General features: G+C 46.9%; 1 protein-coding gene and 1 long non-coding RNA gene across 2 annotated transcripts in view; one reads left to right on the forward strand and one right to left on the reverse strand.

Moving 5' to 3' along the window:
* Positions 1-12,396, reverse strand: part of LOC123381098 — a 263,344-nt gene that overhangs the window by 202,678 nt on the left and 48,270 nt on the right. The window lies entirely within an intron of this gene.
* The window catches only part of TMEM233 (transmembrane protein 233), a 37,386-nt gene continuing 34,722 nt past the window's right edge, over positions 9,733-12,396 (forward strand). The window contains exon 1 of the mRNA XM_003994743.5: positions 9,733-10,056. Coding sequence (XP_003994792.2) covers positions 9,868-10,056 — 189 coding nt within the window. The 5' untranslated portion in view covers positions 9,733-9,867. The remainder of the gene's footprint in view (positions 10,057-12,396) is intronic.

Genomic DNA, 12,396 nt, shown 5'->3' on the forward strand with positions numbered 1-12,396 from the left:
AGAGGCCGATGTGGGGCTGGAACTCACAAACCATGAGATCATGACCTGAGCCGAAACCAAGAGCCGGACACTTAACCAAGTGAGTCACCCAGGTGCCCTAATTATATCTCCTTTAAAGGACACAACCGTAATGACACCTAAGTCCAGTAAGTCCAATCACACAAATTCATTCTTCAGTAAGTGACGTTTATGTAACACTTTGAAACTATCAGTTTATGGTTTCAATTTAACCTTTGGACAAAACCCAAAAGAATTAATTTTTCTGTATTATAGAGAAGAAATTTAAATGTTATAAACCTGGGCAACGTACAAATGACAAAAAGAAGTTAGGAGGTAAAGTGATTTGGGCCTTCTCTGTAGAAGAGCAGGTGATGGGTGCACAACCTTGGGGGCAGTGGGGGGGAGTTGGTGCTGTGGGGAAAGTGTCCATCATCATTCCAACCAGTGGCATGGCATATGATACAAGAGTTCAGAGGTAAAAAGACAACAGGGAAGGAAAGAGAGGCTTCAGAGAACCAAAGAGCAAAAACAGCCAGAAACAACAAAAAAGCATGGTCTCCACGGAGGTCACAAGGTAGCAGAGATCCAGTCCAGAAAGGTTCCTAGAACTCATGTGACCCCAAGTTTAGATGCTTTTGCTTCAAAGTATTTCAGAAACCACAATAATGAGTGTGGGAATGGATAAAGTTCTGCATTCTTCAAACTCTGAAGCACTTAAAAATCAGTCACGAATGGCTCCATTTTTAGAGTTGCTGAGATCTGGTCATTCGCAAGGCAACTCAAGCACTTTACAGTTAGTCCACTTGAGACCCTGAAGTAGAGACTGCCACAGCCATTTCTTGACATGTCTGTTGAATTACATCCCTTTGGAAGGGGGATGTCCAAGTTCACACCAATTCCCCCTTCCTTTAAGATGTGTGTGTGTTAGCCTGTGTGTGTATGTTTGTATGTCTAAATACTCTCTCACTTCAGAGCCTCTGCTCATGCTATTCCTTCTGCCTAGTGGGCTTATTCCCTGCTCCTCACATGGCTTCTCCTTCTCATGCTATTCACCTCAACTTAAATGTCAACTTCTCAGTGAGGCCTTCCTTGACGCTCCTAAGTGAGTCCCTTGCTATTATCTGTTGTCAATCTACCAATATTTATTAAACACCTCTTTTGTGCCAGGCTCTGTTCATTCTCTGGTCACAGAACTGTGACCAGATAAAGGCCCTGCCCACAAGGGGCATTTCCTGTTTACATTTTTTTTTCTAAAAGGAAGGGTTCTCTTCCTTTGAAATACAGGTTCCATGAGGGCATGGACAGGTGTGTTTAGCTCATCATTTTAACCACCCCCAGCACCTAGGACAGTACAAGGCATACATCTGGCACAAGATTTGCAAAAGAATCAAGGAACAGATGACTTCTACGCAGCCCATTACCTGGAGCCCAAGGGACACTAGACCTGAGTTATGCCAGATTCTCTCTCACAAGAGTTTGGAATTTGATCCACGGACATAGGTGGGTCGGGAGCCAGACGAGAAGACCCTAACTCCTATGGTAAAGTCCCCATCTGCCCTGAGTCCTGCCTGTCCCAAGGTCACGTTGTCTAACTCTTCTTGGAGCTCATGAAATAAATCCTCCTTCCAATAAATTTCCCAAAGCCAATTTTAGTCACATTCTATATCTGGCAACTCACTTAATGCCAACTGATTAGCACAAAAGGACATTAATTGGCTCACATCAAAATCTGGTTTAAAATGCTTCTAAGGCTTCCTATTATTCCTAGAATAAAACCCGGACTCCTTACCTGTGCTGGAAAAGTCCTGCATCATCTGACCCTGCCTATTTCCCCTACCCCATCTCCTATCTTCACTGGCCTTCTTTCGGTTTCTTAAGCATCCTGAGTTCTTTTCCACCTCAAAGCCTTTCCACATGCTCTTCTCATTGCTTGGAATGTTCTTCCGTCAGTTCTTCAAATGTCTGGCTTCTCTTTAGCCATGAGATCTCCACTCAAATGTCACCTCCCCAAGGAGACCTTCTATGTCAGTCATGGACCCAGCAAGACTCAATTGGCATATTCCCATTAGAACATTAGGACTACTTATCAAGATGTGGGGAGCCACAATGGATAGTACGTTACCCCAGAAGCAACGGAGGGGCCAGTGTCACTCCTGGGCCTGAAGGAAAGAGGGTAGTGGGGCTCTCTGGAACCCCAAATGAGAGTTCCTTAGAGAGGCTTCCCTGGAGGAGCCATGACCTTCAACCCAGTGATTCACCAGCTCAAGGCAACTCAGCAAGGAAAGAACCAAGGAAGAAAATATCCCGACAACACTCTCCTCCCTCCTTCTATACTCCTGCCAGGATTCCGTGTTGGTCAAACCCATCTGAAGCCAGAGGACAAAGAAGCTTGTTGCAGCTGAAAAGGGTTGGCAAACATTTTCTGCGGAGGGCCAGACAGTAAACATTTTCAGCTTTCTGGGCCATACAGTCTCTGTCAAAATGACTCAACCCTGACATCATAGCATGAGAAAAGCCACAGACAATACATAAATGAACAGGTGTGGCTATGTTCCAATAAAACATTATTTACAGAAACAGGCAGTGCGCCATATGGTGTTGGGCCTGGATGTAGAACATTCAAGGCAGACCGCTGGGTCAGAAGATGGAGTGGAGTGGGCCTCTGGGGGGCTCAGTCGGCCGCCGACCTCGGCTCAGGTCATGATCATGATCTCGCAGTTCACGCGTTCGAGCCCTGCACCGGGCTCTGTGCTGACAGCGCAGAGCCTGAAGCCTGCTTCGGATTCTGTGGCTCCCTCTTTCTCTGCTTCTCTCTCGCGCTCTCTCCCTCTCTCTCTCTTAAAGATAAATGAACATTAAAAAAATAAAAATAAAAAAAGAAGATGGGGTGGAGAGAGGAAGAGAGTGTCTCCAGGGCTCAACAGGATTTATCTGGCATCCCTTCGCCAGCCACCCCATCTAAGTATCCCCTACTACAAGTCACTATCACATCACCCAGCTTTATTTCCTTCAGCGCAAATTGCAAGCACCTTACCTGTTTTTCAATAAGAGTAGGGACTGTGGCTTTATTGCTTGCCACCATATCCCTAGCACCCAAAATGGTGCCTGACACACGGTAGCTTCTCAAATAAATATTTCTGAAGGCACAGGAAGACTTAACTAATACAGTGTGACACAGCTGACAAGACATCTGGTCTCCTTAACTCAGGTGCACCAAATGATACCCTCCAAACATAGCTCTCCTCTCCAGTCCACGTGTAAGTGTAATTCTTGTCTATTCCACTTCAGTCTTCCTAATACCCTCTCCAGACCAAGCCTGCTCATCTATCACCCCCAGGAACTCCCCCTCCCATTACTCCAGGTTCCAATTCCACACATCGATGTTCAACCTTTCAAACTGTAAATGGTTTGCAATCCACATTCTTTGGAAATGATTCTGCTTTAGAAGACCTCTCCCACACCTCGAGCGCAGGCAGCTGCTTGGAATGTCTCCATTTCATCCTACTTTCCAGGGTAGGGCAGTGAGAGGAGGAAGGAAGGGCTTGGAAGCATCTTTGTTAAAAAAAAAAAATCCCCGTTTCCTTATTAACACCAAAGTTGACAGAGCTCCAAAATTATCCAACAAGAGAAAAACAGTTATCATAAAATTTAATTAAAGTCATCAAAGACGATTCAACAGAGGATCACAACGTGGGAAGGATTTAGCATAGGGCATTAAGATAAAAAAAAAATCAAGATACAAAATTGTGTGTACACTTTCACTGCAAGTGTGTGGGAATGTACCTGGATATACACAAGGCATGAGAAATTGCATGGGAAATATCAATAGCTAGGATATTGGGGTGTGGGTGACTTCTTTCTGATTTCTAGGACTACTGCTATAACATTTGCTAATTATTTGGTTCATCCAGGAGTTGCACAGGATAGTCCAAAACACAGCATTAGCATTATTATCTATTATCAATTATTATGCATTATCAATATATATTATACATGTGCATATATATTATATAATATTATTGGATATTATATATTATCTATATATTCTACATGTGTATATATATTATATTATATTATATTATATTATATTATATTATATTAATTATGTTACATTACATTATACATGCATGTATGAATATATATAATGGTATACTGGTATATAAAAAATATATGTTTTCTGGTAGAGTGGAGGACAGATGAATGGGAAAAGGATTGCATTTTAAGTCAGAGAATTTGTGTTTTGTGCCCCTCTACCCGGAAGTGGTTTCATAAAAAGGCATGGTTTAGGGGCGCCTGGGTGGCGCAGTCAGTTAAGCGTCCGAATTCAGCCAGGTCACGATCTCGCGGTCCGGGAGTTCGAGCCCCGCGTCAGGCTCTGGGCTGATGGCTCAGAGCCTGGAGCCTGTTTCCAATTCTGTGTCTCCCTCTCTCTCTGCCCCTCCCCCGTTCATGCTCTGTCTCTCTCTGTCCCAAAAATAAATAAACGTTGAAAAATAAATAAATAAATAAATAAATAAATAAATAAATAAATAAATAAAATAAAAAGGCATGGTTTAAAAATTAACAGTACAGAATCTGTTTCCCCCTCATACTTTCTCTCTCCAGCCTTGCTCCCCCTCAACCACCACCACTTGTGATCCTTGTGAGAAGATCAAAATTGTTGGACACTGGAAAGGTAAATGGTTTTCTAATAATATTAGCCAAAAAGACACTGTTCTTCTGCAGCAAACCCCTGAGACCATAGCAGTTACTTTATGACTGTCAGAGGCTGGTACTTGAGACTAATGCAAAATTTGGAAGCAGATGCATTCAACTTCTTACCATTCCTAAAGATCTGGAGCCTTAACTCTTCCATTTTCACAGATCAGCAGAACCTCTCTCTCCTCCTTCTCTTTCCCTCTCCTCTCCCTCTCCTCTCCCTCTCTCTCCATCTCCTCTCTCCCTTTCCTCTCTCTCTCTCCTCCTCTCTCCCCTTCCCTCCTCTCTCCGTCTCCTCCCTCCCTCTCTCCCTCTCTCCGTTTCTCTTTCTCTCTTCCCCTACCCCTATCTCTCACTCTTTCCCTCCCTCCTTCTATTTTGGAATCCTAGACATACCTAAAACCAAAAGGCATAGATTTAAAATCACCCTATTAAATATCATAGATCTGGGGGTCCATTTGGCATTGAGAAGCTATTCTTTGAATTCACCTCATTTCATCTTGTTCGAATCACTTCATTTCTGTAGTCCATTGAATCTGTGACTGTTCCCTTGGCCTACATTTTAATTTTACCTTTGGTACATATCTCATGCTACAATTTCTCAACCAGCCAATCTGAAGGGTTTTTTTTTCCTGCCCTTCCAAAGACAGATCTCTCCCCTGTAAAATCACGAGTTACAAAGAAATGGTCACAAATGCTAATAATTGAGTACAAAGTCACAGCATTTTTCATATTTTGTTTAACAATAAAAACCCACCAAAGATAACCTAAATACCTAATGATCGAGGAATGGTTACATAAGTAACAATCCATCAAATCAATGGGAAATTATGCAGATCATAAATGTATCTGTAAAGAATGGTAAAGGTGATATAACATTGATTGAGAAAAGCAGGAAACAAAACTGTATATAATCCCACTTAAAAATTTTTTTAACATTTATTTATTTTTTGAGAGACAGAAACAGAGCATGAGTGGGGGGAGGGGGCAGAGAGAGAGAGAGAGAGAGAGAGACAGACAGACAGAATCTGAAGCAGGCTCCAGGCTCTGAGCTGTCAGCACAGAGCCGGACGCGGGGCTTTAACTCTCGAACTGCGAGATCATGACCTGAGCGGAAGTCAGACACTTAACCAACTAAGCCACCTGGGTGCCCCTACAATCCCACTTTATTGGAGAAAAATATACACATGTAGAAAGGGAACAAGAAGGAAATACTCTCTTATTTTGGGGGGTGGTTACTATTGGATGGTAGGCTATAGGTTGAGCTCTCTTCTTCTTTATGCTTTCATTCATTTTCGAACTTTTCCAGAATGAATACACATTACTTTTACATTTGGAAATAAACTTATTTCAAATGTCAAAAGTGTAAGTTGCTACATCAGCTTCCAGAAAGCTCCAATTAAGTCTTCTCCCTCTCCCAGTCAGGCTATTCCCTCTCATTTTAAAAAAGGGAGGGTACTGTCACACTATTAAGCAATCAGGCAGTAGCCTTCATCCAAGAGTAATAAACTGACCTCTCAAGAGAAAATTAGTGAAGCTCAGGAAATTAGAGTTGGAAACCCCTACTGAATGGTCTAATGCATCCCTCAAGAATCCGCACCATATACATTACACTTTCTGGTGCAGGCACTTTCTTTTCCATTTAATTGTAAATATTTCAAGTGATTGCAATTTCACTGCTACATTTCAGATAAGTCAACAGCTATTAAACCATCTCTCCTGAGTGGAATATAATAACTTCAGCAAACTTCAGAGATGTCCATTTAACTCTCTTGCCTGGACCTGTTAGCTGAACAAGTAGCTTAGACCTCGTTCAAATTCTGGCACCTCCACTTAGCTGTAAGACCTTACACAAGTCCCTTTACCCAGCTTGTCATAGTTCCCTCATCTGTACCTCACCAATGGTGCTGTAGGAATCAAATGAGATGATGCATCTAGGGAATGCATCAAAGGCAGACAATAGGTACTCAGTAAATGTTTGGTGATTCTGGAGTGTCGGACCAGTGTTGAACAGGTGTTTCCCTGGCAGAGGAGATGGGCCATGCTGAGTTAACAACTCCTTCTTTTGTATTTCCCTGGGTGGCACAAGTGGGTTGGAGCAAACAATATAGTCCATGACCCTGAATCAGCAAAATTCCACTGGGTACCCAAACATTGGGCTTAGTCATACCAACTAAATTCACCAGCCTCAGACCACAAACATGGCTCAGAGAGAATCCACTGAGCCTTTGCACTGTTGATAAGAGCTGCAATGGTAACACTGGCCTTGGGGAAAGAGAAGAGAGAACCAAGGGAAGAGTGTGTTTGCAACAGAATCAGTAGGGTTTGGTGACTCGTTCATGTAGAGACTGAAGGAAAGAGAAGAGTTCCCAAACTGGACGACTAAATGCACAAGTTTACTGATCCAGTGAGTATCTACAGAGCACCTACTAAGGGCCAAGAACTATTCCAGGCACAGGGGATACCGTAGTGAACCGGGGGGCGGGGCGCAGGGGGTTGGGGAATCTCTGCTCTTGTGAGTTTATCTTTTCATGGGGAAGACAGACAATGAACAGTAAACAAATAAACAAAGAGGACAGTTTCTGGTGGTGATAACTGTGATGAAGGCAATGAACAGGGTAATGGGGTGGGAAATAAGAGGGCCATATTTAGATGGTCAGGGAAGGACTCTCTCAGGAGGTAACACATGCAGTGATGGGTCCTGAAAGATGAGAGGGGCCCACGAGGTGGAGAGAAGGGGAAGCATTCGAGGAAGAAGGAGCAGCAGATGTGAGTCCTTGAGGTGGGGAAAGGCTAGGTGTATTTGAGAATAGAGCAAAAATACCTTCATTAACTGAAGTATAGTGAGAGGAGAGAATTGGTAGGACAGATGGTTGGAGAAGTGGACAGGACTTAGCTAAGGACCAAGCCTTGAGAAGCAGGTTCTTAGGAGGTTAGACGTGTTCCCTTTGACATACTGAGTTTGAAGTTCCAGAGGGGATCTCCAAACTAAAGATCCAAGACTTCGTCCTAAGAACGAGGGACAGTAGTGACATACAAGAAAATGTTCAGTTGTGTCAGAATCGCTGATGAATGTTCTAAAAATACAGATTTCTGGGGCATCACCCAGGGAAATTCTAATTCAAGTAGGTCTTGGTGAAGATCCAGAAGTCAAAAAATAATTAAAAATTTTTTTAAAAATCTGGAAATCATTTTTGCTATACTCACGGGTAATTCTCATCTATTCAAGCAGTATTCCTTGCATTCTTACTATGTGCCAGGAAAATTCTAAGTGCTGGAGACAGATCTCTGAACAGGTTACAAAGCATATAGGGTGGAGAAAGAACTGATGGTAAACACATAAACAAAGTACAATAATGATACATGTCATAAAAAAGCTGGTAAAACGTAGGGTAATATTTACTGTGAGGACCTACACTAAATAAATCTAAAAAGAAGATCTATCTCTGAGGAAGTGACTTTGAGTTGACAGCTGAGAAATAAGGACCACCCACGTGGCCGTTTAAGGGAACAGCATTCCAGGTAGAGGGAACAGTCAAAGCAAAGACTTGGTTGAGAACTTGGTCGATCCAATGTTTTGGTTTATGCCCACTTGATTAACCAACCAAACTGGGGGAGAAGGCATGGTGGAGAAGGCACTATTTCATCTTTTATGTGTTCACCCAGCAAGCTATATACAGCACATACTCAGTTCCAGGCACTGTGCCAGTGGTGATACAAAGATGAGCAAGATGGTCCCCTCTCTCAGTGAGTCTGTAGTCCAGTGAGGAAGGCAGATAATGAAATCAGTATGGCCCCATGAGAAGTGGAAGCATCCCAGATAATCAGTTCATGTTCTGAGAAAGCCAAGCAGATGATTAATACTTTTGATGTATTATGATGTGAGCAACTATTTTTGAAACCACACATAATAAAATTACTTGGCATTTCTCTGTGACCGGCCAGCTCAGAATATCTGGATTTTTGGTGAAATATTTTCACCAATGGATATTGGGTCTGAGATACTGCAGAAGGACTATATTTTGCAGAAATAGTTTCCTAATAATAACTAACATGTATTGAGCACTTAGATTCACCTGGTTTGAAATGCAACTTAACGGTGTTCACAAAGTCCCTTTGAGGGTCCCTATTACCCACTTTTTTCAGATGAAGGAGTTGGAACCCAGTGAGGTGAAAGGACTTCCCTGAGGTGATTCAGCTCAAATGTGACAATTTCCCACCTCTGTCTGGATTTGGAGCCTCAGTTCTGGTCATAGCCCTTCCCATGAATTGCTTAGTGATGCAATTGCTATACTCATCTGGGTTCCGAAAGTGGACCCGTCTCTCTTCTCCCCATCCCAGTTATCCACTTGAACTGTCTACACCAACCAGATCCACCTGCTTCTCCCTCCAGGGGTTCCATAGGTGGAGAAATGGAGAGGAGAGGATTCCTTGTTTGCACAATTGGGAAAAAGTCCAGGGCACACGGCACAGGGCACCCGGCACTGCTCTTCCATGCTACCGCTGCAGTCTCCAGAGGCCCCCTGTGCAGTGCCTGGAAGGTTGGGCCCAAAGTTTAGTACCTTGCTCCCAGACCACCTGTTGGGGAAGAGAAATTACTGGGGCTCAGTGTTCAGGGTCTGAGTACCAGAAGGGATTGGGTCAGGAAAAGCAAATTGTTAGTCAAGAGGAAGTAGGAACTCTGTGGCCACAGGGATAAGGTTGCATTACCCTCCGTTACACTTAGTGTATTCAAATACAGCAGCTCGAAAAAATACCTGGTCCTCTTCAGACCGAAGGCAGGCCAGTTTGCACCTTAAAGGGCCTTCGCTCTCCCCTTCCCTGTGCCTCCTGCCATTCTGGACTCGGAGTGAGTCTGTGCGTCTGTCTGATGGTCTCTGGGTGTGTCTGCACGAAGTGCCTTTCCCCTGTTATTCAGGCGGGCGGGCTCCCTCTCCTCCCCGCCGCCTCTCCTCACCCCCTCCCTCCCTTGCTCCCTCCCTCCCTCTTGTGCCGAGGTTCTTGGCCCAGGTCCCTCAGCCCAGGCGGAGGACGCCGGAGAAGTGAGGTCACGTCTCCCTCGAGCCCCGCGCCGCTGGCTTTTCAGAGCCTCGCCAGAGCGGGCGGCCAGAGTCCCAGACCACACCGACCGTGCGCTCCTCCGCCCTCCCTGTGCCGCCGGCCTCGCCCATGTCTCAGTACAACGACCCCAGCGCGGACTTCAAGAGGGCTTTGGACAGCAGTCCCGAGGCCAACACCGAGGATGACAAGACCGAGGAGGACTTGCCCAGGCCCAAGAACTACCTGTGGCTCGCCATAGTCTCGTGTTTTTGCCCCGCGTACCCCATCAACATCGTGGCTTTCGTCTTCTCCATCATGGTGAGTGAGTTAGGACCTGGAGCAATCAGGGAGGGGAGACCTGGGCAGCGTTGCGCCAGTACTGGGGACCCAGCGCGCTCTCCACCGCTCCCTTACGCACTGCCCGGCGCACCCGGGGTTTTCCGTCCTCTGCGCCCCCTCCTTTTTCTCAGGCTCTCAGAACTCCGCCACCAACCACTAGCGCCTCCTCTGCGCTCCCTGGGGCGCTCAGAGCCCTGACCCAGCCTCTCCCAGGCCGGCTCTCCACGTCCTTCCAGCGCCCATGGTGGGTGCACTCTTTCCAACACGGGGAGTTCTTCCGTGGACTCTGCGGCTTCTTTCCCTGTCTCCTCTGACATCCCTGGGCGCGGTGCGGCTCTTCTCAACCTGCTTTTCTGGAACCTCCGAGTGCGCCACCCGTGCGGGCAACAGCACGCCCCACTCTCTGAGCGCGCCGGTTCTACGGCCCGCTCAGTGCCGCGCCCGGGGCTCCCCCTCTCCAGCGCGTGGCACTCTTTTAGCACACAGTCTTTCTGGGGATCCCCAAGCGATTTCCGACGCCCTCTCCTTGACCCTGGTCCCGTGCTTTCTTAGGCACCCCTCTCCAGGCAACGGTTCCTTCTCGCTTCTTCCTACGCCAGCTCCCTCTCCTTGGCACTCTCCGCCACCACCCACCACCCACCATCCCGGCCCCCTCTCTCCAGCGGCCTGCACTCTCTCCAGGCCTTTCTTGAGCGCCCCCTCCGACATGCGCCCTCGCCTCTCTTTTACTCTTTCTTAGGCGCGCCTACCCTATCTCCGCCTCTCTTGGCGTCCCCCAACGGCTCCCTGGCACCCCTCCACCGCTCTGTCCCGGGGCGCTCCCGGGAATGCACTGGGGTACTCCTCGCACCCTGTGAGCGCCCGCCTCCCGAACCGCGCGCCTCTCTCGCCCAGACGCTGCTGGTGTTCCAGTCTGCCCTCCCAGAGCTAGGCTCCGCGGCCCCCTCCAGCCCCGGTGGGAACTCCCGGGAGAAACCCACCAGGAGGGCGGCGAGCGTCCTCGAGGCCCTCCTCGCCTTATTGACTGGAGCAGCTGGCCCGGGGCTGGCGGCGGGGTGAGGTTCCGACCGGCACTGTCCCGGGACAACCCTTGCAGCGAGCTCCCTCTCCCGCGGGTCCACCTCGCCTGCAGCTGGGCGACCCAACTCCGCAGCCACAGACCGGGAGTGGGATTCAGCTCAGGAAGATCGAGCTGAAGATCCGCCCCCGTCCCCCACGCAAGTCCGCCCACACTCGCTTGGTGGGCACACACAAAGATTTCATCTGCACGCTCAGCCTGCTCTGTCCCAAACCCCGTTTGTCCGCTGTCTGCACCAGCATGCAAGCGGGCCGCCGCTGAAACTCTGCCTGGTTTCAAACACGAGTTCCGACCACAGACTAAGCTGTACGATCTCCGGAAATCGCTGCACCTCTCTTACCTTCCGCCTCTTTTTGTCTGTCAGATGGGAATAATCATAGCCATAATTTCTTGACGTTGCCGTATTAATGAGATGATTATAAAACGCTTGCAACAAGTGTCCAGCATGACGTTAATACTAGATCTTTACTCAGATGTCAGTGTTGAAAATCAAAATCCCCACAAGCTCTACTCCCCTTTCCCTGCTGTTTTCTGCCCAAAGCCCTTCTCTTCCATCTGATACATTGTTTTACTTATTACTGTGCTTACTGTTTGTGTCCCCTCCTTAGAGTATAAGCCCTATGAGGGCAGGGGTATTTGCCAGTGTTGTTCGCTGCTGTATCTTCAGCACCTAGAAGAGAATCTGGCAGGTGATGGATGCTCCATAAATACACGAAATGAACGCATGTGTGAGGGAATGAATGAATGAATGAGTGGTGTTAATGAATCATGATGTCTGCTCAACTCCTGCTGCCTTTTTCCCCACTGGAGCCAGGAAAATGGTGGTATCAGGTTCCTTAGAACCAGCCAGCCAGTTTCCTCCCTTCCTTCCTCACCAGAGAGATATCCGGTCTTGGGTTTTCTGCAGCGAACTGGGGAGGATGCTGCAGCCAAATTCCCCAAGCAGCAGTAGACACTCTGGCTGGAATCAGTGCCCACACTCTATCCTGATTTATTAATGAATCAGCAGACAGTTCACCCCTTTCCCAGTGCCAATTATAAAACTGCCTGCAAAGGCTTTTTCCTTCATTGATCGGATATGAGCTAACACTCCAGCTGGTAGTGACAGGTTGGATACTAATGATGCCACTTGGTGTGTCCTGGGGATAAGATTGGTACATGCTTTGAATGGAAACCTCTTTTTTTGACCCCCTCCTCCCCATTCCCTCTCTCAAGACTTTTCCAGTAGTTTTATAGCAAGA

This window comes from Felis catus, chromosome D3 (assembly GCF_018350175.1).
Source record: "Felis catus isolate Fca126 chromosome D3, F.catus_Fca126_mat1.0, whole genome shotgun sequence".
NCBI classification, from domain to species: Eukaryota; Metazoa; Chordata; class Mammalia; order Carnivora; family Felidae; genus Felis; species Felis catus.